The sequence below is a fragment of the Tauraco erythrolophus genome, chromosome 18, assembly GCF_009769465.1.
Source record: "Tauraco erythrolophus isolate bTauEry1 chromosome 18, bTauEry1.pri, whole genome shotgun sequence".
Taxonomy (NCBI): domain Eukaryota; kingdom Metazoa; phylum Chordata; class Aves; order Musophagiformes; family Musophagidae; genus Tauraco; species Tauraco erythrolophus.
In genome coordinates this window covers 16113471-16140489 of record NC_141482.1, presented here as the reverse complement: position 1 = coordinate 16140489, position 27019 = coordinate 16113471, and the positions used below count along the sequence as shown (strand labels likewise).

The 27019-nt window shown below is 56.9% G+C and overlaps 1 protein-coding gene across 3 annotated transcripts; it reads right to left on the bottom strand.

Moving 5' to 3' along the window:
• Nucleotides 1-333: 333 nt before the first annotated feature.
• Nucleotides 334-27007, bottom strand: ZNF512B (zinc finger protein 512B). 3 transcript variants are annotated; one of them, XM_086622897.1, is made up of 17 exons: nt 26887-27007; nt 23145-23224; nt 22253-22381; nt 21736-21908; nt 21319-21572; nt 21106-21107; nt 20464-20539; nt 18050-18184; nt 16583-16707; nt 14005-14097; nt 13039-13137; nt 12039-12311; nt 11193-11384; nt 4442-4543; nt 3367-3429; nt 959-1057; nt 334-627 (listed from the first exon to the last, which is right to left on the bottom strand). In XM_086622897.1, the coding sequence occupies exons 1-17, from the start codon at nt 27005-27007 to the stop codon at nt 334-336; spliced, it is 2310 nt and encodes a 769-aa protein (XP_086479023.1). The 3 variants fall into 3 exon arrangements, with proteins under 3 accessions (XP_086479023.1, XP_086479024.1, XP_086479022.1); XM_086622898.1 differs by having other exon boundaries at nt 12141-12311; XM_086622896.1 differs by lacking the exon at nt 21106-21107 and having other exon boundaries at nt 12024-12311; nt 20464-20535.
• Between the last annotated feature and the right edge of the window lie 12 nt (nt 27008-27019).

Sequence of the window (27019 nt, the reverse complement as noted above, 5' to 3'; positions counted from 1 at the left end):
CACGGGGGGGGGGAAAGGCAGCAGGGTCCTGCCAGGCAGGGCTGCGGGCAGAGGGGTATGTACATGGGCAGGGGGCGGAGAACGGTTCAACTTGCTTGATCCTGTTTGTTTTCCAGTGTGAAACAAGGTCCGTGACTTGTTTAAAGTGGTTAATTGGTATTTTCTGTCTCTTTTTTTTTTTTCTTTTCTTTTTTTTTTTTTTTTTTTTTGTAAAAACGGGGGTGAGTGGAGGGTGGGGGGGAGGTGGGACGGGGGAGACAGAAAACTGGGAGAGACCCCCACCCTGTTACCCTGGGCTGTAAACGAATCCTCGGAGACGAGTCTCTGAGCTGCTCATTTCTCGGGCATCTTACTGGCTCCCCCCTTCCGCTGGCTCGGGGGCTTGGGGACGCGCTCGTCCCCGTCGGCGCTGCCTCGGGAGCCTTCCCAGTGCTCGAGGGTTTTCTTGTGATTAGTCTTTGCTGCCACGCTTTCTCTGCCCTTCGAGGACATTTCCGGAGGCCTCTCCTTGGGTTTCCTTCCTCTTTTCTTCCCATTTGTGCTTTTCTTTTTCTCCTCTTTGCTGGAAGAAAGCTGTTCCTTGCTTTTCTTTTTCCGGCTGGCCTCTGCAGAGGTTCGGAACCAGTTCTGTGTCCGTGGGGTGACACGGGGGTTAGTGACCGTCCTGGGGCCGGGCACAGCCACCGGCACACACAACCCATGCCTTGCCTGCCCAAGCCTGGACCACCCCATGCCCCACCAGCATTGCCTTCCCAAAACAAGTTGGCCAGTGCTGAGCAGCTGCAACTGGCCTGGGGGTATCAGGGACCCAAGAGGGACAGGGAGGTCCCCCCCGACTGTCCCAGCATTGCTGATGCTGCTGGGAGCTGCTGTGCTCCGCTCTTGGCAGACAAAGATGGATGGAGTGGGGTGTGTTGGAGCAGGGACCAGCCCAGACCAGCCCCAGCCATTTCCTTACCTCCGAGTGAGCCTTGATGATGTGGTACTTGACCCCGCTCTCGGAGCTGAACTCCTTCTGGCACAGGAGGCAGCGGTACTTGCCCACCGAGTGGTCCCCCTGCAAGACAGAGCACCCTCCTGCAGCCCCAGGCAGAGCTGAAAACACCCTCCAGGGGTGGCTCCCCCTGGCCCCCCATAAAAGGGGGCTTGAACTTCAAAGAAACAGAAAATAAATGTTCCATTTCTAAACCACTGGCTCTCTGCCGGCCCTCAGGAGCCAGCCAGGAGCTCATAACCACATCTTCTGCTCTGAATTTCAGCCCGTGCCGGTTGTGCCACAGCAGCGTTGGCGGTGCTGGCTGTTGAGACACGGGCACTGGGCATCAAAGCACTGGGTCCTATGAGGGCAGCGAGCAGCAGGTTTTGCTGCCTGTGCATCCCCAACACCGGCTGCTGCGCCACCACCGACACCGTGTGTGTCCCCCCGTGTGCGTCCCCGGGCGCGTGGGAGGCTGGCGGGGCCGATCGCCCCATCTCCTCGCTGTCAGCAGATCCGTCATCTCCTGGGACTGAACCGCCGTCTAATTTATGTCCAACGGACTCACCTAATTTTCCTCTTACGCTGTCAGAGAGACACAGCGACTGCTGGATTTCTGTCATCAGAGCCCTTGGGGGGATGACGGATCTCCTGGCTCTGCCGCAGTTCACGGCACAGGGGAGATAACGCGCTCTCTGTTGACGAGGGGTTTATGGATGGGCCCCTCCAGGCGATATATGTGCTCCCTGGGAATTTCTCCATAGCTGGCTCCGTGCTGTAAATCTGGAGTTAGACAGGTCTTGCGTTTCGGGGACGCAGGCAGGCCCGGCCCCACCGCAGGCTGGCTTCAGAAACACTCCTGCAAAAACCATCTCAGTGCATCAGTCCCCGCTGAGGACGGGGCATTGCCTGGGAGCGTCCTCTGCTCTCGGTAAGGCTTGATGTACTTCAACCAATTCTGCAGGATTTTACAGCAGAAATCACAGGCCAGCTCTGCAGGGGCTGCGATTTACGCCAGGTTTGGCGGCGCATGTAGCCATTGCCAAACTAAATCCTCCGTAAGGGCAAGAGTCCTGCTGACAGCAGCGCTGGGGGGGATGCAAAGCACCGAACTCCCCCAGTGTCGACCCCCAACACCCAGCCCTGGCTATACTGGACTCGTTGGACGCGGAGGGGTGCAGCTCTGCGGTTCACAAAAATGCTCGTGCAAACGCCTGGCTGCTTTCTGAGCACAGAACTAGCCAGAAAACGGCTCCGCTCGCTCTCGGAGCCCGTTTGCTGGTGGGCTGCCCGGTGCCACGGGCTGGCAGAGGAACTGCCCCGGTCTCCTGCGTTTGCACTTTTATCCTGCACAAATACAGCTTCTTCTGCTGGATCTCTGCAGCCCATTTTCTAAACGGCCTCATTAGGGGTTGATGTTCCAGCCAGCGCTGGAGGAGCGTGGGAGTTTGTTTTTAATAACCACAGGGTATATATTGGAGCTGCCTCCTGGAAGCTCCATTCAATGGAAGCTGCAGCTGGAAGCGTTTCAGGGTATAAAGCTTTACCAGCTCTTACTCAGTTCCAATTTGAGGGACCTACGCTGAGCTCCTGATCCCTCCCCCGTGGCAGCTGCAGGCCACCGGAGCTCGCTGCAGCCGGCAGCGCTGCTGCTCGATCGAGCCAGAGGGCACAGACTGGCCGCCCCTTCCAGCCTCAGCTCCATCCCCAGGAGCCATCGCACCGGCGTCCCTCCAGCTGGACTTCCCAAATCAACGGAGAAAGACTCCCAATTCCCACCTGCGTCGGGAAATGTTCAGCTTCCAAGGCCCAGCTCCCGGGCTCTGAGCTGCTGCGGCCGATGCGTGGCTGCGTGCGAGGTGCTGGCCACGCTGGGTAGCCGAGGGCTCGTGAACGACTCGGGGGCTGCAGGGGCCAAGCTGGGCAGGGGCTGCTGCGGAACGGGGACGCCGAGGTGGGAGGATGTAAGGCAGGCGGGCTCACTCCTGCTGGCCCCATCTCCGAGGCACTTGGCGTGTCGGAGGTCTGGGCCCTTGGGTGACATATTTGCGTGGCAAGACCTCTCCTCCAGGGCTGGGGCAGTAGCTAAATCCCCTCCCCGCCACATCTGCTCAGCTTGAGCCTCTCTGCCTTCCTCTGCCCGTGGCTGTGGGTTTGATCCTGCCCAGGAGGACAGTGCTGAGGACGGGTGGCTCGACTGGGATGGCGTGACAATGGGCTGAGTGGTGACAATTCAACGGGCAGTGGCATGGCTTGGCCAGCCCTCTCTGCGGTCATGATCCTTTAACCCGCGTCGTTGTCCTTTAGCCTGTTGCTTCCAGCTGGGGCAGGGAGAGAAAACCAAAACCCCACCCCACCTCCAAGTCAGGGCTGTGGAAAGAGGGACCTACCTTGTTGCAGTTGGCCAGGTGAGCTTTCAGCCCCGAGACGCTGGAGTAAATGGCTTCACAGCACTGCGGGAAGAAACAAAGCAGGGTTTGCCACGATCCCCCCTCGTCTCTGAGCCTTCCTCCACGCCGGGGCCAGGAACCCGCTGCGCCAGCAAGGCCACCGGCCCAGGCTAAGCAGCGTGAGGTTAATGCTCCGCGAGACGCGGAGGGCTCCGGTCACACGTTTCCTATTAGTGCTAATGGGAGTCATGTGGCCACATCCCTCTGCAACGGGCTGAAAAACGTCCTCCCTAAACGTCTCCGTGGAAAACGTACATTTGTGAGCAGTCAGGAGGTCCTGCTGGGCTACAGGAGTTCTTGGAGCCACAGCAGATGCTTAACAGAGAAGAGAAATCACCCAGGCAGCAGCATGACCAGTTTCTGAGCAACATCTTTTCCAAGATGTGCATGACATTAATTAGCAGCGCGTCTCCCCCGGCCTTGCGGTGACGGCCCCGCTCACAACCCCCATTAGCGAGGCTTTGTCTCAGACGATAAATCAGCGGCCCAGCGCGAGGGGGGAGCTCACCTCCCCACCAGCTCAGGCCAAGGCTGTGTTTTGCAGCGAGATGGAGCACACACACCATGTCCCCGAGGTCCTCGCCTGTCCCAGGGCTTTAAAAAGAACGGCTTAAAACCAGCCCCGGCTTTACTCTGGGAAAAGCAGGTTCTCTGCATAAAAAGGCTCTCGAGCACACAGCGTGCAGCCTTCATCCCGTCCGGACCTCGGGAGCTTCCCAAAGGCAGCTCCAGAGCCCGCATCGGGCGGCGCTGAACCATCAGGCCAAGGGCACGTGGGGACAGGGTGGCTGGTCCCCGGGCACAGCAGGAGGGGCCCAAAGGTGGGACACGCTTTCGACCAGGCATGGCAGCAGCTCCAGGGAGAGGAGGTGACACGAGGGTCTGAGCATCACCGCCAGCTTCACCTGGGGCCCAAGAAGAACCTGGCTTTGGTGGGTTTCTGCCCCCAAAATTCCCCCCTTCCACCCACAGACCGAGACCAGCCGGCCCAGTAAAGAATGGAGACGGTCCTTACGTTGTTGGGACAGTTGATGTGGCCCTTCTCCTTCACTTCGTTCTTCCAGTTTTCCAGCAGCCTCGGATTGAGCTTTGGAAGCCCCGGTCGGGTGTAATTGAGCTGCAAACAATAGAAGATGATTAGCAGAGCGGCACACACCAGTCTGGACCGTGGTGGAGTCCTTGCTCTTTGCGTGGGTCTTGCCCCCCCCAGGAGAAGTGAATCGGGGCTGAAAACTAGTTGGGAGGCTTCCCCCCGAGATGTCATCTACCCCCCGGGCACAGCACAGTATGAGCGTGGCTCTGCCCGCTGCTGTGCCACTGGCAGCTGGGCTGGGGGGTGGCTGTGGGCAAGGAGCAGGGCAGGAGCTCCCAGCACTGCAGCCACTTCCACGCGGCGCTCCGAACGGGACAGGGGAGGCTCCTGCTCCCGGGTCCATGCCCCACCACGGGGCCAGGCCCGGACTCGGCGTTTTCGGTGCATCGTGTCGGCGTGGCCCTTCTGCCGCGTTTCATAACCGGGAGAATAAACAACCCTGCACGCTGGGCAGAGGGGATGGGTGCCAAGAGCCTCCATGGCTGCCTTCCACCCCTGAATGGGCACAACTCGTCCAACAATGAAAAGGCCCTTGTGCCTCTGCCTCTCCTTCTGGCAGGGCTGCTCTTTCCAAGTGCTTTTAATTACCGCTTTATTAGCGATTTTGAGGTTTTGCACAGCGGACCGGCCTTCTCCATGCCATTTCTGCGTGTTCAGCACAAGCGAACGCGGCTGCGGCCATCTCCGTGCCGCCGTGCCCGGCCCTACCTGCGGGGCTGGTCTCTGTCTGCCACTGTGCCAAGGTCCGCAGGGCACACGGGGCTGCCCTGCCCGCCCGCTGCCCACCACCTTGGCACAGCTCCCAGCCCAACCTAGCGACCTCTGCTAGGTCTGACGGACGCTGCTCGGGTCCCAAGCCCCAAACTGGCCCCAAAGAGTTGGAGCAGGGCTGGGCGAGCTCGCGCATGGCACCCTATGTGTGCAGGTACCCCAACATGCGCTGCTCTCCGTGGGCACTGCCGAGTGCGGGGCAGGGTGGCATCAACACATCCGCGCTGGCCGGGGAGGACGCACAAACGGTGCTTGCGGAGAGGTGCAAACCCAGAGCCTGTTTTTGGAAACGTGCCCTTAGGACCCGGAGCTCGCGGTTCCGGCGCGGCGGGGAGGCGCTGGCTGGATATCTTTTCCAGCTGTGAGCTTTCCTGAACGTGAGTTTTCCTGATAAAGCTGTGAATTTGCCTTTGTCCAGCTCGTCCAAACAGGCTTATCCCAAACCATGCTGCAAAGCGGAGCTCCCACCGAGGGCTCGGCGAGGTGGAGGGCTCAGACAGGAACTGCTTGTTTCCACCCAAACTGAAGTGATCCACAAGCCCCCGCGGATCCCACATCAGATCCCAGGGAGAGCCGGGCTCCGCGCGAGGGGCAGAGGGCCTTGTGAAACAGCCGCGAAGGCCGGTAAGGACGGATGTGGAAAAATCCCCCGAGCCCCAGCGTGCCGCTATTCCGCCGTGCTCTGCGGCTGGGGGAGATGCCAGCAGAGCTCTCTGAAGTGCTGGGATGGTTCATCCGCCAACCGCTTGGTCCCCCGCCCGGGAAAGGCAACGGCACCTCCGGGGGAGAACACAGGAGTCCCTTTTTGTCATTGATACTGAGAGCCAGGATGCCAAACGGCCTCCTTAATTAAAACCCAATCAATCCCACGAACGAGCAAACATTAACGGCAACCGCACACAGCCCCAGCAACAACCTCTCCCTCCGCGCGTCCCCGGGGAAGAGACGAGGGGGGATGTTCAGAGATGTGGATTCTGCTGCTCCGGCTTCCCACTCCAGAGAAAAATCCCTCCCCGCTCTCCTCCAGCAGCCCTGCACAATAACATGCAAATCCCATGTCTTCCCAGGGCGCTGCGGTTCTGGGAATGTCAAAGTCATCTTTATGTCTCTATTAAGAGGGAGCCCCAGGCATGGAATATTTTTTTTTTTTCCCATTTATTTTCCTCAAACAGCCTGTAAGTGAAAATCTTCATGGCCAAACCATTAAACGACTACAACCGGTTTTGGCCGCAGCCCATCTCTTCTGAACAGTCGAAGGATGCTGGGGTGGGAAGGCTTGTTTTCTCTCGCTGATGGTTTTATTTAATTAACTTTCATATTTCAAGCCTCTCCGCTCCCTAGACAGCTCTCCCCTTCCCCAAAATACATCGCAGCAAATGAGAACCATGCAGGCTGCCTCGGCCCCGGCCAACAAACTCCCCTGGCAGCCTCCCCAAGGTGCCCCGCGCTGGCACGGCTCTCCCGTCGCCCTGCGGAACCCGCAGCTGATGCCACCCGGGAGGTGAAGCCAAAACACTCCAAGGGTGCTGGTTGGCAGGCGGGTGGTGTACGTGGCTCCGGGCAGCTGGGTGACACCGCGCTGGCGCTGCCGAACACGGGGAGGAAGGATGGACTCGGCCCCGCCGAGCTCCGGGGCGGCAGCAGGAGCTGGGATCCGGTTTGGCCGACCAGTGTCATGAGTCCGCAGGGCTCAGTCTGGCTTCTGCCCACATCGCAGGGCCATTGTTTCGGGGGATCAGCCCGAGCCAGGCTCTTCTGCTCTGGAATTTATCCTGGCTCCAGGATGGGGTTTTCTTAAAAACTCAAGCCTGGAGATGACTTTTCCCTGTTAGCTTTCCGACTGGCCTGTGGCAGCCCTTCGCTCCGGACCCCTGGCACCCCCCGGCGCAGCACCCGGGCTCCGGGGCGACATGCAGCCTCCACAGCTGCCCCCAGCCCTGCAGCAACACCCAGACCCCGAGCTGTGGGGAGGCAAGCGGGGTGCCCTTGCACCCCACGGACCCAGATGAGCTCTGCATCCCTCCTTGCATGGCACAGGGGCTGCCTGGGATGCAAGAGCCTGCCACCACCTCTGGCACAGAGCTCGTGGCACCTTGAAACAAGCAACCTCACCTCGAGCTCTGCAGGGAAAGCATCATGCCATGAAACAGTGAGATTTCCATGGCGTTTTCTCCCCTCTTGCCTCTTAGATGCCTCTTCTCCCTGCTCGAGGAGGCTGTTTCTCCCAATCCAGCCTCCAAAGTGGGTAAAGGGCATCATCCCAGTGTCCACCACCGCCTGTCCGCACCACCGAGCTGGGAACCTGCCGGCCTCTCGCTCCGTCCGTGGCAGCCCTGAGACTGCTCCCAGGCCAGCAATGGCCCCAGCAAAGGCCAGAGGAGGGTCGGCATCATCTTCACGGAGCTTCTGGAAAGGGGATTTTTCCCAGAAAAGCAGCAGGGGTGTGCCCTTCCCCATCTGACATCCCCAGCAAGCGGCCGTTGTGAAACACCCCATCTGTTTCAGCTTATCCAGAGGCAAATAAAGATCGGAGCGAGAAAATAAGACTCCAGTGTATATTTAGAAATGCTGGATTTGGTTAGAGCCGAATGAAGGCAGCGCAGGGCCTGGGACCGAGCAGAAATCGTTTCTTCTAATGCCATTGCTTTGGTGCGAAGGCATCCGTCCTCCTGGGGAAAGGCGAACGCATCCCACCACGGGCCACCAACAGGATCCAAACCCAAAGTCCCTCTGCCCTGCTGGGACTGGTTGCCATGAGGACAGGCCACGGAGCGGGGGCTGCTGCGGGGCTGTGTCTGCTGGGGGGCTGCGAACCCCCGTATCCCATCGGCTTGCTGAGGAGCTGCTTGTCTTCCCCTGTGGAAAAGCTTTGCTGCCTGGAGAAGGGATGAAGAGGAGGGGTGGCTTTCTTCATCAGCTCCCTTGAAATCCATGGTGGCTGCTGGGACCATGGTGGGTAACTGGAGAGCTGGGAGATGGAGTGGGTCCTGCACTGCAGCGAGCCCAGAGGCCTCCAGCCACCCCTGGTCACAGACCAGAGCTGGGAAGTGTCCGTCCCTCTGGGACCCTGGAAATCCCCAGGTCTTGCTGGGATGGTGCAGGAGCAGCTGCAATCTGCTGCTGATCCCCGACTTCCCACCTCTCTCCAGGTCCAAGCCCACGAGGGGGTGCGGGCCTGGCAGCATGCTCCCAACGGCTGGATACAGCCCGTGGGAAGAAGTGATGGCATGATGGCTCTTCTGGGAACCACCAGTCCTACCGCCCCAGTCACAGCTAACTGGTTAACTGGTTAACTGCTGCTATTTGTCCTTCTGTCACTGCGGTGGCTCTGGGCTTGGGTCCCTCGGAGGGACGGCGTCGTGTGCGGTGGCACGGGGATGCTGCCCACTCCTCTGAGCCTCCCATGCCACCTGGGGCTGGACCTGCCTCAGGCTGCGGCCAGTTGCGAGGGAAGGGCTATTTTTGGGGCTGTAACAGGGTCAGGCTGTTTTGGGTCACTCACAGTCGGGAGGTTTTTCTCTGAACTGAAGCAACCTGCAAACGTAGCCCAGTGCTGAGCGACGCAGGGCGAGCAGAGCGTGCTGAAGTCAGCAAGCTCCCACCAGCCTCCCCGGGCAGAACCTGCCTCCCACCTCCTTCCAGCACCGCTCGGCAAGAAAAAGTGTCATAGACTGAACAGATTATATTTTAGAGTGTTGTCAAGGGAACGTGACAGTCACCGCCAGACGCACCCGCCGCCACGCTCACAGCTACCTACGTGCTCGCCCACCGCACCGACCTCCTCCGGAATCCCTCTGCGTGGCACGCGGCAGCGCAGCCGCAGAGCAGCCCGTGCCCAGCCCGATCCTCCAGACCAAGAGCCTTGTTTTGCCCCCCGGGAGCTGGTCCAACTGCCCCCTCAACGCTCATCTTCAACGCAAACCTGCTTCTGCCAACCTCGCAGCAATTCTCTGTTTCTCAATGCCGAGATGGGGCTCAGTTGAACTTAAACAATTGGACTCTGAGTACAAGAAATGTCCCCCAAAAAATAAAACTACCACCACGACCAGCATTTCTCGGCGCAATTACGGCAGCGGCTGAGACATACATGATGCCTTTGTGTGTCAGCTTGCACAGGGGCCCCTCGTCCAGGCCTGGGACTCCTGGCTGCTCCCTCAATTCCAACAGAAAATACCCAAAGTAAAGAGTAAGGGGAGCAATTCAGGGAGGAAAGAGGAATTCAAGTGCTGAGGCTGGAGGGAGGAGAAGAGAGCACCACACCTCTCCTCCCACAGTATTTGAAACAAAATAGCTACTTTGGGCTCGACTTTTTTTTACGTTATAAATGCACTGCAGCTGAAGTCAGCTAGAAACCAGCAACGACAACACCAAGCGTTGGGGAAATAAAATTTCCAACCAGATCTGGTCCTAAAACCCTCAGCTCTGCTCCAAGGCGGATGGCAGCATGGTGGGCAGATCCCCTTCTGCACCGGCCACCTCACTGGGATGCCAGGGCGGGTAAAGGAGACGCTGGTTTGTTTGTGTGCTGGTTTTTCACCTGCCCACCGCGTACAGACCGGGAGCTGAGCCAGGCTGAGCTCCTCCTGGTCTCTGCAGAACGACGGTGGCACTTCTGCCCAGAACACACATGTGCCAGGACAGCGCGGGACGGGCTGCCACAGCGGGAAGGCATCTCCACTGGAGCGCTGCTGTTGTGCCACCCATTTTTCTGGAGCGAGTTGCTTCGCTTCTCCAGGCTGGCTCTGTGGCTCGGGCTGTTTTCCTGACTTGAGGCAGGTCCTTGGGGCTCATGGCAGAGGCACTGCCATGGTCTCCTGCTGCTGCAAGGCTTTAACCTGCTTCCCTCTGTCCCTCACTCCCTTCTTTGCAAATGCCCGATATTCTGCCCAGGGTGAATTTCGAAGCACTGGACAAGAGACACACAACTGCTCGGAGCAAGGAAAAGACCTGGCACACAACTGCAGAATTACCTGCTCAGGAAACAGGCTGCAGCTTGGGCACAGACTTGCAGGTTGTCTCTGCGTTGAGTCCCAGCACTGGCCAAAAGGCATCGACCACAGGATTAAAAATCTCCGGCTCCCTCTCTTTTCTGACTTTTACACTGGAAAGGTTTATGATTTGCTGCTGCTTCATTCCTTTTACAGTCCAGAAGGAGCATTCCTGGAGGGAATTTCAGCTTGAGGACAATCCCAGGAATCACCTCCTCCCACGGCCAGGAGGGACGTTTGATTTAGCATGTTACTCCAATGCCTCCAGGAAGCTCAGGACTGCTGGGGCACCGATCCCGCAGCACGAGGCCACGCGTGCGTCGCTGCCGGGGACTGCGGGGCTCAGCCCTGCCTCCACGCTCCGGCTTCCGCCGCTCGCAGGAAGCACTGCTCCAGCGATGCTGCAGGCCCTTTGCCTCCAGAGAAGCATCTCCCAGAAATTCAGGAAGAGCCACGGAAGGGAGGAAATTCCACCTGGGGCAGCTTTACTCTCTGACAGCGCAAGGGAGATCACTCCAGATCCAACCTCTGCTCTCTCCACGTGCTCCTCTTGGCTGCCAGCCCCACCGCACCGCTGAGCACGGACCAGAACTGACCTCCCTCCACAACACCCTCCGGGCTGGACTCTGATCTCCCCACTGCCCACAAAGCACCACCTTTTGCCCTGTTTAGATTCGGGTGCCAGCAGTAGAGAGGGCAAAGCTGCCTTCTGCCAGGCTCGTACGGAGCCTCCCGACCACTGGGGCCCAGCCTGTGCTGGGTGGGCTCTTGCGCAACGGATTTGCCATCACAGCTAATTAATCTAACACAGAAAACGAGACACGCCAGCCCTCAGCCAGCTGGGGCCACGCTGGCGTCCCAAGATCTCTGTGTACAGCTAGCACACCAAAAAAAGGAGAAATAAGGCTGCTCACCCGCTTCGTTTCAGGCACCAGGTCATCCTTCATCCTCCGCTTGGTCCAATCCTTGGCGAGCTCGTCCTCCGCTATCTCCTGAAGGTGGAAGACGGCTACTTGGGCCGACGTCCGACGGATGCGGCCACTTGGGGTCCTTTCGAAATCTTCTACAGGGTTGGGCTCCGGCTTCACCTCTGGCTCCTCCGGAGGCTGCAAGAGAGACAGAGTCAGGAACGGGATGACGAGGGGTGAAGCAGCGAGGTCCCTCGCTCCAGAACGGGGCTGATGCTGGGGTTTGGGTTGTGGGTTTGCACACCTGCTTGGTGCAGGTTGGGGGCTGCAGAGACATCAGCGTGCCTCTGCACCGAGCACGGGAACGAGGGGAGCACCCGCCTCCTCCCGCAGCCCAGCAGACAAACACGCGTCGGGCTGACTGCGTCCGTTCGTGCTCCCATGTGTATAAACATCTCCGTTTATTAGAGTTAGGGAGTTATTAGTATCGGATGCACTGTCAGTAGGGATCAACAGAACAGAAAAGGATGCTCCCCAGGGACAGATCCTGCCACCCCAGCGCTGGCGAGCAGCCAGCGCTTGTTTGCTGCCGAGGGAGCGGTCTGAGCTCTGTTTATTTCCCTGCAGAGCATGGATGCAGGGTGGGCTGGAGCACAGACCCGCAGGCACCAGGGAAAGGGAACGCTGCCGACCGCTCTGCTCCCATAAACACAGCTCCTCGCTTTTTCAGAAGGGTGGAGGGAGCTGCAGGTCATTCCCCCCTGACACTGCATGGTACAAGACACGCGCGTGGTGATGGGAAGGAGAAAACAACATCGGTCCGACGTCTGCACCTGCCTTGCCCGGCCCGGCCCTGCCCGGCTCTGTCCGGCCCACAGGCTCTGCAGCTCTGCAGTCACCCCCGGGGGGGGACGGCCCCGCTCCTCGGGCTGTGGAGGCATCCGGGGGGCTCACCGAGGCCGCGTGTTCTGACCGCACATGGTAGTCATGGCCGGCCTTGGATTTGTACTTCTTGCCGCAGTGCGGACAGCTGAAGACAGGCTTGTCGGCCTCGGCGAGCTGCTTCCCGCACCGCTTCTGGTGGTACTGGTAGCCCATCAGGCTGGAGAAGTTGGCCACGCAACCCTATGGAGATGGGGAGAAGGGGAGAGTTAAGGAGGGCTGGGGTTTTACATTGAAAACATGTGAAAACAGTGGGGGGGCCGTTGCTCCAGGGAGGAACACGTCCCAGGGAGCCCCCTCCACAGAGCAGCTCTGCCAACCCATCCCCTCCAAACGATGGGGGGGGATCACTGGCCAGCCCCTTTTCCCCCAAAAAGCCACGCACAAGCACGACAGTGCCACGGAGGGATGGGGGGAGCAGCCCCTGTCCCCACCTGCCCCAGCACCCCGACAGGGCTCTGCGGACAGACGCACGGCGGGCAGCGGGATGGCAAGGCACCGGGGAGGCACTGCCCCCATGGAGAGCAAAGCACCCGCGGGGACAACCTCTGCCACACGCCCCCATTACCTGTTCGTGACTTGTCTGCCACTGGCTTGCGAGCGTTTTTCGGTGTGGTTTGGTTTAGTTTTACGCTGTGGCCAGGACAGCGCCGGCTGTGCCCCTTCCTGAGCCCAGGGGGCAGAACCTGCCCTTCAGTGCTCCTCAGCCTGCCCTGCACCCACCCTCCTGCCGGGACGGGCTGTTGCCGGAGCGCACGGAGCCAGCAGGCACCGGGACTGGGATGGCTGAGCTAAGGCGGACAAGTCGAGCACGTGCCAAGGAATGCCTGGAGAGTGCATGTTCCCCTCTGCATCCGGACTCACTCCTTCCACCTTTTCACAGAACGAGAAACAGGAATCGTTCTCGTACCTCATTGGGGCATTTCAGTTTTCCCATCTGCTTTAGCACTTTCCTCAGCCTTTCCCGTTCTTCCTGTTCACCAAGTCCAGCGGTTTCCACAGGAACAGGCTGGAAACAAGGAAGTAACAGAAGCAACAGAGTCAACCATTTACTCATGTCCTCTGTGCCAGGAGTGGGTGGTAAACCTCTGCCTCGCAGGAGCTGCCCTTGGCTGGGGGAACCCCTCGTTAGAAGAGCCAGATCTCCCACTGCTTTTCCGCATGCCAATGCCTTTGCCGTTACATGTCAGATCTGCTCATGCCTTTCCTGTGTTGGCACCCAAAGGGCCAGCTGAGAGACCCAGGAGCAGCTCCTGCACGGAGGATTCACCAGCCAGACTGAAGAGCAGGAGATTAACGCACAGGTAAAAGACAAGTCACAACTGGTAAGCACAGGACACGTAGAAATGTTGTTATGCCTTGCTCTGGTATCTTGGAGACGTACACGACCAGATTTTCCAAGAACAGCATCTAAATTGGTGCCTGCTACATTTTATGAACGATAAACTTTGTGGCTACTTCTCACACGCATGGTGGAGAGCTAACGGCTGCACTTCGAGATTCGTGCAAGGCAGAACCCATCAGTCCCAGATTTGTGGGCACAGTTTTGGAGGCAGAGTTTTGCCACTCAAAATCTGCCTCATCCTACTCACTGAATCTTCCCCTGTGCTGAGATTTGAAATCCTATTTTATTTTTCCAGTCCTCTGCTCTACTCCCCAGGATCAACGTGAGTCTAACTAGCTGCCTGGGAAGGAATGGCTTTGCTGGGCAGGGAAGGGGGAAGGTTGATATCTGGACTGAGCAGCATGTGAAACGCTGCAAAGGTGGTGTTGTGAATCCCTCCTTTACAAAGACAAAGGAAAGTGGACTGCTGATTGTCTTCTGCATCTGCACCGAGAAACGAGGCGCGAGAGGAGAGCAGCCCAGCTCCCTTACCTTGCTGACGTGTTCGGCCATGGTGTGATAATTCAGCCCAGCTTTGGACTTGAACTGCTTTTTGCAGTGCTGACACTTCAAGGCATCCTGCAGCTGAAGGAATTAAAGACAAGTCACCAGGGAGGCGACAGTCCACCGTTCATTCTCCCAAGGGCTGCTGGTCAGTAAGTCCCACGGGTAGCTGTTGCTGCAGCAGTGCCCAGCAGTGGGACCTGGCAGGCAACACAGGGTCCCTGTCCCCCGTCCCAATCCCAGCCTGCAGCTCAGAGTCTTCCCTGTTGTCCTGGATACTGCTATCAAACCCACATGCCCCAATTTTTGGAAAACATTGCATTTTGGATGTAGATTTAAAGCCCCACTGGCTGGAAACATCTGGACCTGGTGTCTTAGTCTTCCTGTGGAAGGGTTACAAAGGAGTAGACGCTTTGATCTAACCATATGTTAGCGGACTGTGCTCTGCAGCCCTATTAACTACGGCAGGTGCTGGTGTACAATATGCTTTCTGGGTGCCTGGGCTGCTTGAAATTAAGATGTTGCTGGACATGATCACAGCACAATACTTCCCATCTCATACTGCTTTGCTGTTTGACCTGACTTGGCCTCCTGAGTGACCGAGGAGATGCATTAAATGCACACACCAACGTACAGGGGGAACTTGCAAAGTGAGTAAACAGATCATGACTTTTGCTGGAGCAGGTACTGGGATTTATTGACTCAGGAGGTGAACACTCTGGGCACCAAGAGACAGGATGTCTCGATATGGTGCCAGCGCCTGGACAGCTGTGGCCCTTCCTGCTCCTCCTGCCTGGCTGATGCTCCACCTTCACCACTTCCCCTTCCATCAAGTCTGGACTAGAAGCTAGAAAGGGCATGAAGATGGAGTTGTAAATCTCTCCTTGTCCTGGAGCTCTGAGGAATTGAAGAAAACACTCACTGCAGCCAGTTGGGAATGACTCACTTGTACCTGTGCTCCCATACATTAATCTTGTTCCAGACCCAAGCGCTTGATCCTAACAAGGTGGATGCTAAAAGCTCCTTTACTCATCAGGTGCCAATGGCAGCCAATTTGGGGTTTACTCCTCCAGTCAACACTGAAGAACATGCCCTGTTCTAACAAGCCCTCCCACCTGGGACGCTAGGAGGATATACCTGCCCTCGTCTCCTTCGGGCCTGAGCACATTGCAACCATCCCCATCCCTTATTTCCTTTCCAAACCCAAAGAAAACAGAACAGAAAGCAAGGAATAGAGGAATCAATTTCCATTGTTTTACAAGAGTTTCGGGAGCCTGCGTATCCTTTTCCCATTGTCCAGCTAAGACATCCTGCAATCACTAAAGCAGAGAGCAAGCTGAGAGGGGGCCTGCACTCCAGGGTCACTTTTGATGGGGCTGCCACGTGCCTGCAGCAGTGGGGCCTCGCTGAGGAGGTGCCACAGGTTCATCTCAGAGAGGAAATGCTGAGAGTCGCACACCCCAGAGCCTGAGGACTGTCCTCCCTGGGCCAAGGGCTGCTCTGGCAGGGATGCTGCAAAGCACTCCAGCTCCTGCAGCGGCACCACCAGCCCTGGCAGGGAGCGTGCCACCCGGGGAAGGGTGGCAAAACACTTGCTCCTTGGGCTGGAGTCCCAATTCCTCGGCTGAACACCCACTGGCCTATTTATAGTGGGGACGACAGCCCCGACTGCTGCAGCAGAGCGATGCTCAGCGGGCTGGCTGGCCGTGCAGCCCGTGTGGAGCCCGCCTGGCTTGGGAGATGCTCCAAAGCGTGGGAGATATGAGCCACAATGGCCAAGATTCCCACTCCGCTGAAGCCAGGAGGACATCAGAGGAGGCAGGATTCTGCCTGGCATCGATGTATTACAGGGTTTGAAAGGAAGAGTAGCCTCCCACTGGTGTACAAATAGCCAGGCAAAGGCTGAGGCGGCATTTACAGAAAATGAATGTGGAATAAAGGTCGAGCCACATATTTTCAAAGCAGGAGGCATCGATCCCACGTCTGCTTTCTGTGGCGACGGCTCTGCACCGCGCCAGGTGACGGATGCAGACGTAATCCTGCGCTCTGATGGATGGCACTGTGGCAGAGAGACTATTTTTCACTGCACCATTACTGAACTCCTGCGTCCTGACAGCCGGCCTGAGCACATCCCAGCTCGGTCTCTCCCCGAGACGTGCTCTCGTTCAACCACAATTTATCTGGCCTGATGCAAGGCACGGCACACGGAGAGATCCCGCAGCCAGGACCTCCAGAGGAGGCCAGATTAGAGACAACCCCAACAATCTCTCCAGCCTTCAAACTATTCCTTTAGCTACTAGAAATACCCGACTCTGCTGGAGACACCGGGGCAAGCAGCCCAGACCACAAAGGGATTCAGAATTGCTGAGTATTAGGTGTCCAAATCCCTCTGTGAATCTCAATCGAAGCGAGGCAGCCAACTCTCTGAAGATGACTAGCAAGCGCTCTGTCAAACAGCCCCAGAACTGGTTTTAGGACTCCCAATACACACATATGAGCAGCCCCCGTACATGTCCATTCCCCTCCAAAATCCCTACGTGCGTGATTGAATAAGGCAAGCCCTCACCTTCTGGCAGACATCCATGTGCTTTTTGAGTCCCACAATAGTTTTCCTGGTTATAACGCTGCAGGTTGGACAGGAGACTTCTCCCTTCTCACTGATGTCCCGCTGCCACTGGTCCTCAGGGTTTGCTGGTGAGGGAGAGGAGAGATGTTACACTCAGTTGCAGAGACAGCAACCCGCCTGGGCTGCTCCGGAGAGGACAGCCCTGTCGCAAGCCTTAGTTTGCTACGTTGAAAAGCACTAAATCAGGAAAGTTCCTGATGTTAAAAGGAAAAAAAGAGAAATAACTCTCCCAGGCATGGGCCAAGCCAGGCACAAACCATGTGGGCACTTGTGGCTCTGCCTGCCCCACAGCTCCTGCAGCTGCCTGAGCAAAGCGGGTCACTGGGTGACTTCACGTGGGGTTACCCGACCTGCTGGCATTTCATGTGGAACAAGAGGTTCACCTTTCCAACCCCGGTGGGATCCTGCACACTGGGAGTTAAATGATGATGATGCCTTTGACCACTTCATCTTGCCCTATGTGGAGTAACTCCTCCCTGCCAAACAAAACAATTGGCGGGAGTGAAACAAAGGTGAGCGTCTCGGCTCCATCCAGACGTGTGCCTGGAAAGCTTCCCTGGCACTCCTCTTCCCAGCAGACACACAGGCAGCTAGGGGAGTGCTAACTTCCAGGCATGTGTTTATTTGAATGGCTGTGACTGGCTTAAAAAACACCCAAAATAAGAGATACATGGGGCCAAAACCTGCTCCTAGGTCCAGAGTTCACACTGTGTTCTCAGCAGAACAGCACTGGGCTTCCAGCAAGGGAAGCTTGGTCTGAATAAAATCCGCCAAGTCTGTTTATTTGGATGCTTCTGCATGGCTGTGAGATCAGAGAGCCACTTATTTGAATTTGAAAGCAGTGTAAGGCATTGCAGCTGTGTTTATCTTGCACATCCTGCGTTCCTCCTGCTACCAGGGAAAGTCAGCAACCTGCACTAGGGTGTAGGCTGCACCTCGGAGGCTCAGGGAAGACATAATCACACCCAGAGTTATACACTGGCATTGTTCATGGAGATGATGTGAGAAAAATGCCATCATCCCAGATGCTGACCCAAACTGTGGTCACAGTGAAGCCAGGTGGAACCAGGATTTGGCTATCAACTGTCAACACAGTCTGTCCTGGCAGTGAAGTGAAGGTAGAGGAACCATTTGGGACGCCATTTGTGGCTGCACCAATATTATAGGAGCAGTAGCTGTTCCTCCATCTGCACTAAACCTCAAAAAGGCAGGAGCTGCGTGCTCCTACTTCTGATTTTGGGCTGCTTTGGCTCACAAATCTGCCAGAAAACTCACCCAGCAAACAGCCCGCTGGGCTAGGAGGGGTGTGGGGACCAGTAGCCGTGGTGTGAAGGTGGGGACCGTGCAGGCTGCCCACAGAGCACGGGGCTGAGCCGGTAAGCAGCCTCCAGCCTCCCCCAGCCTCACCTGCCGGCAGGTGCACAGCCATTTCCTTCTTCACACCAGCTCCCAGGGGTTTCTTTTTCAGCTCCTCCGTGTTGGCATTTCCCTCCAGCTTCTTAGCTCGATGGGCTTTTGCCTTGTCCTCTGCTTTGACGAGACCTGTAAGAAAGAGGGTTTTTATTCAGTACTTGCTTTAATATCATCAGCCCAACTCACATTTAGCAGGTAGAAAGTCTCTACCCCTAACGCAGGGACACTGAGCTGGCTGTAGGTCTGCCAAGGCTGTGTGTGCAGGACCAGGTCCGTAATTCTGATAAGCAATATCATAAAAGCTTGTGGTGTTTCGTAAACAGAATCATTTCCCCAACCCAGGCAGTTTATGAATTATGGAAACACCATGGCAAAGCGGGGTAGGATGCTTCCAGCAAGGCAGACTGTGAGGAAGACAGGCTGGGAGGCAAAAGGATGTTTTGCAAAAAACACTAAAAGGGGGAATTGGAACGGTAAATTCGGGATATAAAAGGGATGTTCCTGCTGATGAACCTGCACTGGGAAGGCTGCCTAACTGCTTACGCCAAGGAACTGGGGTCCCCCTTAGAAAACTGGGAAAACTTTGGGATCCCAGACACTAGATTCCACAGGATCTTTTGTCCCTGGATCTGTATGCAATTGTCACGAAGAACACAGGTCTCTCCCGATCTCCCCAGGTGCTGGGAAGGGTCAGGAAGGAACAGAAGGAGAGGAGGGATGACCGGGAGACAGGCACACGGGGAAGAGGAAACCTGACACAGCCATCCTGGGATGCTGGCAACTGTCACCAGGCCTGCCTGCAAAGCAGAGAGGAACTCAAGGGCAGGGCTCTGTGCAGGCAGGGCACCAAGATCTCAGCCAGCTTCTCCCGGACACGCCGAGCCTCCCAACTTGTCTGCGCCTCATCCCCGCACGACTGCATGGGAAAAGCGCGTGCTTCCCATTCAGCCTGCCAAAGGCATCGCTGCCAGCCACCAGAGCATCCTCCCAAGTGAGCAGGAGGAGGCTCAGCACGTGCTGAGAGCGTGCCAGCAGCAGCAGGGCTGCCCGATCCCTCTCTGCCACACAGAATCCCTCAGCAGTTCCTAGGCTGACGTAAGAAATAGAAAACACAACTTGTAAAGGATGCTTTGGAAAGGCTGGTGAAAAAAGGAGGGGGGTCGTCTCCTGGGTCCAACCCCCCGCCCCAAATCCACGTGCAGTTCAGCCCTGTGCCTGCGCTTCCACAGAAGGTGCTGGAGGCAACGTGGTGGGTGCCAGGGTCAGATCCACGCCTGCTCCGTGAGGGTCCACGCTCCCCTGAACTTGTGGGCCACGGCTCTTGCAAACCCGGGCTCTGAACGGAGACAGCACCCCACGACGGGCTGGCAGCACCCTTGTCTCTGGGGAGCGAACCGCCGTGCTGAACCCGGGGGATGTAGGCAAACGTCTGCCCGATCTTCGCTCGCCATTGAGGCAGCGGGTCACCGGCGGGACCAGCTTATTCTCCAGGAACCCCCAGCAGACGTTTCAGTCTATGGCGGTGCCTCTGTGGGGAAGTGAAGGGAAACGAGTCCAGACTTCCCAGGAGCCAGCGGACAGGAAACTGCAGAGACCACATCCAGCCTGCTCTTCAGTAAGTGTTGAATTCCTTCAAAGCCATTAGTGCCTCTCCCCAGAGTGCCTCTCCTACTGGAAGGTGCTGCCTCCTGCAGCGCCTGGAAACTCACTGTTTATTTCCCTGGTTGAACGAATTTCACAGCCAGTCTGAATCCAGCTGCTCTCGTGCCAGGGATGCTCCAGGTTTCCTCCCTCCTTTCCAGCCCAGCCGGGTGCATTTATGGAGCACGACCACAGTCCCACTCGCTCTTGCTTTGTCAGGCTGAAGGAGCCAACTTCTGAGCTGCCTCTCAGAAAGCCTCCCGGCCACACATCTCTTCCTCCTTGAATTCATTCTGCTGAACGTGGGCGACCAGCATTGGAGACAACGTCTGAGGGATGGATGCGTCATCCAGCCTTTCTACGCAGCAGAAATCCTTTCGACACTATTGGAGATACTGTGACATCGCAGGACGGTGGGATGATGATGATGAGATGACGTTTCTCATGTCTCGCTTATGTCAGTGGCTCCTTACTCTTGTGTTACAGGCTGGACGTTCCCAGGTCCTTTCCTCTCTTCCCCCATTTCCCAGCAAGAGGCTCCCGAGCAGAGCAGACGGGGTTGTTGTCAGGGCCAGCTCTGCTGCTGCCCTTCATTCCCTTTCCCACACTCTTATGGTCAAAGGCACCAGCTCCTCCCGCGTGATGTCCCCAAGCTCTGAGGCACGTATCTCCACCACAGAGAGGGCTCTTGGGAAAGGAGCTTCCCTGAAACACACCCCAGGGAGCAGTCACAACCCTACGGCTGGCCAGAGCCATCCCTGTATTACCTTTGAGTCCAAACGTCCCAGAGATGGATGGCTGCTCCCCCGTAAATTTCTTAGGAGTTTTCTGTTTCCTTCCTGACTCAAAAGAGAGAAACAGAGAGAGAGATTTGGTCAAATAACTGTACTGCCAGGGGGGCTCCAGCAGTCCTGGGGCAAGGGGTGGACACACACTCCACGTCAGGAGTGGATGACATTGAAGAAGCCTTTACCACAGTGAAACACAGGGCTGCCGAATGAAGTAGCCACCCCCCAAACAGTAACAGGATGCTGCTTCCCACCCCACAAAACCAGGAGGAATAACGCTATCCAAGGGCAGTTCAAAGAGCAGAAGTCGTGGCTCTACCTAGTGCCAAAAGCCGCGTGGTTTCCACAGCCTTGGCAGCTAAGGTGGCTGGTGGTGGTGGTTCCCTTTGGCGCTGGCCCATGCCATCATGGGGACAGCCACAGCCCTGCGTGGCAGCCCTGCAGTGGTAACGGGCAGACTGAGCCTCCCTCCCCCATCCCAAGACTTCAGGAAAACGGATTTGCCAGAACCACCCTGGCTTAAACTGCCACGATCCGCGAGAACAGACGGGCTAACGCGGCAGCTTGGTACGCTGCAGGGAATTCAATCCATTTCCAATCCCACCAGTCCTATAGAAACACCTCTAGCACATCTGCAACCTGGTTTTAACTCTTGGTGGAACTCACTGTTGCAAGAAACCAGGGGAGGGCAAATTACCAGGATGTTGAAAAAAGGCTTGGATACATTCAGAGAGAGACTCGCAGCAGCGCTGGCTACAGCAGAGCCCCTTCCCTTCCCGTGGGACGCCCCTCTCTGGGCTCCTGAACCAGCGGAGCCCCGGGCTCTAATCTTACTGTGCTTCATCCTCTCGGGGTCTTCCTCCTGCAGCGAGGCCTGGCTGCCCCCCTGCTGCACGGCATCCTTGCCGCTCGAGGACTTCGCCGTGGGGGTGGCGGCTGCCATCGCCTCGGCCGCTGCGATCTGAAACTCCTTGCTCTCCCGGCTCTCCGCCAGGCACTCGCCATTCTCGGCGTGGTCCTGGGCCACGGCTTTTTCCGTCTTTGCCTGTTTGGGATGGATGGTGGGGCAAGCTGAACTCTCAGCAGCTCTAGGGCAAAGCACAGAGGGCTTGTTTAAAGAGGGGTTGTTAGACAAACGTCCTGACACCTCTCCCCCCTCCCCAGCCCAGATCATGGGAATGGAGATGGGCACGTTCCCCTTCTCCCAGCCATCCCTATGCCACCATCCCCCAGCCCAGCCCCAGCTGGTACCTTTTCTTGCCACTGCTCTTCCCAATGGCCTTCGGCACTTTGTTTTCTGCTTTGCTGGTTGGCACTGGCCGGTCCAAGTGATTCCAGAGCCGATGCTTCTCTAGCTGGGTTTTGGAGGTGAAAGCAGCTTCGCAGTACGAGCACGAGTAGGTCAGCTTCTCCGAGATCGCACCCTGTGCGGAGCAGGGAGAGACAGGCAGGCACGGATGTTAGATCACAAAAGGGACAGGCTTTTTCTGACGCAGGCACAAACACGAATCGTGTGTAATACCCTCCCTCCCCTCCAAACGGTTACCCATGGTCTGCAGTCCTCCCAGATCAGACCACACACTGAGCTGGAGGGACCCCAGTCCCTCTCATACACACCTCGCAGACCAGCCCTGGCCCATCTGTGCCCTCCCCATTTTAATCTCCCAGGGTTTCCCAAGGGTTTAAGGCCTGAGCAGGGCTTTACCCTGTAGACAGTTGTGTAGGAGCTCGCCACTGCGAAGGACAGACGGCCCTCCGGTCTCCTTACCCCTTGGCAGCGCTGATAGTGGTACTTCAAGCCATAAATGCTGGGGAACTCCAGCCAGCAGCCTGAATTGGGACATTTCACCCTGGAGTGGGCTTTGAATTCGTCCTTCCACTGGTTCATCAGGGGTAACTGGGAACAGGAGAGACAAGAGACATAGCTGAGCAAAGATCATTGCGTGCCCGGGTGCATGCCTGTGCATCCCGAGGGGGCAGGGAGGGCACAGAGATCTCCGATCGTTCCTGTCCACCCCTTCCCATGGTGCAGCTGCAAAGTAGACCCCAGGGCTGTGTTTCAGTGCAGTGGTGCTCCCTCCAGCGAGGGCTGCTGGGACAGAGCTACAGGCTCTACAGGCTAACGGTTCCTCCCTAGAAAAACGTACCTTACTGTGCTTCCGAGAGCACACACACGCTCCCAGCCAGGGTGGGCAATAAATCAGGCCAGAAGTCGCCTGGGTGATTTAACCATCCCACATTTCATCTAGTCAGTAAATCACCCCATGTCCATGCTCTCATGACAAACTGCTCTGTGTGTTGTCCATACTACCATGCAGGAATTAAACTGCACAACTCTACGGGGAATAAATCACCCCCTTTCCAGCGCTGCCGGATCATTAGCCAAACCTGATGTGGCTTTGAGAGAATCCAGCTCATCTGGGAATGGTCCCATGAAGGGTGGGCTGAAGTGGGGGTACTGCTCCCCACCAGGCTTCTGGAGGATGCTGGGTGCTCGCATGGAGGGGATTCAGGGGCAAGACCTTGACAAGCTCAAGACAAGGCTGCTCTGAAGATTAAACCACCGGGAAGGCAGGGTTAACCCCGCGCAGGGGCACGGTGCAGCAAGGCACGGAGGGCGAGTCCCAGGGAGTGAGGCAGGCCGGGCATCGGGGTCTTACAGGGATGTCTTTCAGCGCCTGGTTCTCAGCCTTGGGTCGTCCTTTCTTCCTGCCTTCGGTTTTGTCACTGGTTGCATTTCCTGCAAACAGACACATGGCACGTCACCCGCTGTCCGGCCAGCCATGCCGGAGGAGCCACCGTCCCGGCAATCCTGCTGCCTGGCCGGCTCCCTCGCTCTGCATGGGGTCTGCCTTGGCTCTGGGCTGCCCTGCTCCAGCCCTGGCAAGGATGGAGATTCCCTTTTGGAAGGCAACGCCAGCCCCACTGCAATTCAGTGCACAGCCCCTACACCTGCAGACGCCTGCACAGAGACAGCTGCTTCTCCTGGGGTTTGCTAACCCCTCTCCTTTCATTTACAAAGAGCAGTTTCAGCACAGCTGGGGCTTGCTTTGGAAAACCATTCTTCCATAGGAAGAAATCCTTCAACTACTACACTACTTAGCAAGAGAAATCTGTGTCCAGGTCAGCACGCTGGGCCCTGGGCAGGCTGTCGAGGACAGAAACGCCCCATCCTCTTTGCACGGCCAGGGTGGCTGCACAGCCCCAGGGCTGCAGGAGGAGGGTGGCCCAGGAGATGTGACGAGCACATGGGGAGCAGCAGGGATGGGGTCAGCTGGTGGGGGAGGACAGGGCAAGGCAGTGCTTGGGGGCTCAGGTGGGGGAAGTGAAGCCACAGGGATACCCTTGCAAGGGGTCATGGCTCTTCATGAGCTTGAAGCAGGCTCTCGTGGCATCCTAAGCATGGGCTGAATGCCAGCAGGGCAGAAATGTGCCCAGTTCACCCAGAAAGCACAATCGGGAGAGACTACAAAGTCTCCAACATCTCGTGATGGGGCACACCAAATACAAGCACGTTAAACTGCCAAGCCCCAGACCAGACACTTCGGCTCACAACAGTGGCAAATTCCTCGACTTCACCTACTTCACATCCAAAATGGATTGAGCAAAATGGTACAAACACAACTGTCACCAGGGTTTGTATGCAGGGGCTGAGGGCAGCTCACCAAATCAATCCACCTTCCCATCCAACCTCCCATCACTCCAACAGGAACAGAGCTAATCTGTAACTTTCCGTGATGCCCAGAGTCAGCGTATGAGCTGGACAGATCGAGCAGCCAACAGCAAACGCCATGCACAGAGAACTTGGGGTGAGATCTGGGAGGGCTTAATCAACAGGACTGGGAATAAAAGCCATCGGCTACAAGGACAGAAACAAGCCAAAAAGCATCCCTGAGAAGGAAACCCCAGAGCAGCTACGAGAGGATAATCGAGATCAAAAAAAACTAAACTCAACCTGTAAAACACCATTCTCTGGTGAAAATCGGGTAAGAAGAAGAGGCTGGAAGCTGAACTGGCAAACTCATCGGCTCCTGAGAAACGGGAGCTGAGCTCCAAGCCTGGCACTGGCTGTACTCAGAAGCCAATCCAGGATTTTTTGGAACAAGACCAAGAGATTCAACAGAAAGCCAACCAGTTACCTACAAAGGCACTGCCAAAACCACACGCTCTCTCCCCTTTCATGCCTTCTGCCCCAGCAGCCAGGGGTAAAATAGCAAACAAGACAGCTGGCTCATTTATTTCCAGTCCCCTGAAGTCATGCCAGCTGGTTTGCTCCACTTGGTGATGTAGCATCCTTTGGGAATCTCTCTAGCCCAGAACACTTTGTCTGCAGGAGGTGGTGACCCTTATGGACTATCAGAAAGTCCCTAAAAAGCCACTTACCCACCAACCCTGCAAGGCAGCCTCTAAGCTGTCTCGAAAACACCCTGTTCAGTTTGGACTCCTACCTGCCCAGCTCCTGCCCCAAAACGGTTCACGGCCCTTTGGAGAGGGGAGGGTTTTGCAAGCTTGGCCCCAAACTGTGCTCCTTCTGGAGCAACAGTGCAGGGTTCAGGCAAAACCCTCGTAGTACCCGTGAAGGACACCTGTGCATCGCAGCTGCCCGCTGTGTTTTGTATTTTCTCCACTGCTCTCAGATCACATGCTCAGGCTTTTCCTCCACACTCCTGTGAGGGCCTCACTCTACACGTGGAACAGAGCTACGTTTCGTGCATATCATTGGACACGAGCTGGCAGGTTATGAAAATCCACCAAATAATACAGGATTTGCAGCAAAAGCTCACAACACTGCAGTTATCTGCTTATTGCTCTCCTCGTTTTCTGCTTTCACTCCTAGACACTTCCAAACAGTGCAAATTTGAGACATCCCACAGCAGCACATCCCCGTCCCACAGCAGCCTGTCCCAGGAGCTTGGCACAAGAGCTCAGTGACAGCTCTCCTCTCTTTTTCACAACTTGCACAGGTTTCAGAACTTTTGGGGATGTTTTGTGCCAAACACGAGCACTCAGTCCAGCCGCCCATCAATGCTCTCGTTGATCAGTTGCTGGCTGGGAACAGCGAGGACAGGTGTGGAGGAGCAGAAAACACATCTCCTCTTCCAAAGTCCCACTTCTGGCTACCACCCACCAGTTCTGCTAAACCCTGGACTTTATAGGCACTCGCAGGAGGCATGAACCCAACGGTGCTCAGTGTTACAGCTGGCACCGCAGCTGCATGCCCCTGCAGCAGGTTACTGCAGTCATGTGCCGAGTCAACTGGGTGGAAATGGTGTGCTCTTTAGAAACAGGGACAGCTTGCCGATGGACTCGAGGCTTCTCCAGACCAAGACCTGACTTGGAATGAATGATCCCAGAACCAACCAGGCAGCTGCACCTGGGGAGGCCGGGAAAGCGACTGCAGGAGAGGCCTAATTCACTCCAACAAAGCGAACCCTGGCAGATGCTTCCACCTCCAGCACTTTCCCAGGGAGAACAACAAAATATCTTCATCGAGGAACATCGTTCACTCTGTTTCATTGCTTTCAGTCCACCTGAACCAGAAGGAAGGGCTGAAAAAAAAGGCTTTTCAACTTTTAAAGGTGCTGGTAAGATGTGGTGCAGGGCAAAGCGCTCTCCCGAACACAGGTATGTTCGTACTGCGGACAGCTGGAGTCCATTCCCCTTCCCAACAACTCACACCCCTCTGTCAGCAATTACAGCTTCAAGAGCAGCATTTGGGAAGCATTTAGGGCACACGTGTTTTCCTGCGAGGCCGCTGACTCTGGATGCCCGGTCTGAGATACACCCCTGGGGTCCGCCCCTGGCCCTGGGTGCAGGCACCCCTCGGCGCCCAGGGCTGCCGTCAGCGAGGTAAAGGCAGCGCGAGGCTCTCTGCACCCACAGAGCGGATCTGCCCAGCATAAGCAGACAGGAGAAAAATCTCCTCGGGCCTGGAGATTCCCGGATAGAGGAATCAGCTATCCATCAGAGCGACAGCCCTTAGCAAGCGGGTCCCCCGGGGCTCGTACGCTCACAAGCCTTCATCCCGGGGGCAGCGACACCGGAGACAGCAGATGGGCTGAACTCATTTGAGCCTTTCCACCCTTTGATGTAACACTTAGCTACCAACACGGTAAATAGGTGGCGAGACACCCATCTTGTTAAGCCAGACACACGCCTCTCGGTAGGGAGAGGCCGTCTCCATCCCTCCCCTCCTGTTTCCAGGGACCAGCTCTCTGCAGCTCGGGGGGTCTGGGGCTTTTTTGGCCCAGCACAGCCCTCACCAGTGGGTCGAAGCGAGGAGCCAAGGCATGACGAGACCCGACGCACTCACACCCCCTTGTTTTGGCAGCTGCCTCCAACCCCTGGTCTCGTCCTCTCCTCCCCACCCACCTCCAAGGAAAGAAAATCTCAGTTCCTTACCGAGCTTGGGCAGCTCTGCCGGCGGGTTTATCCTCGTCTCTGTCCTGCTTTCTTTGCTGGCAGCGGGTTTGTTAGAGCCTGCAGTTTTCCTTCCACCTTTACAGGTATAGGAATCCGCCATCTCTGAAAGAAG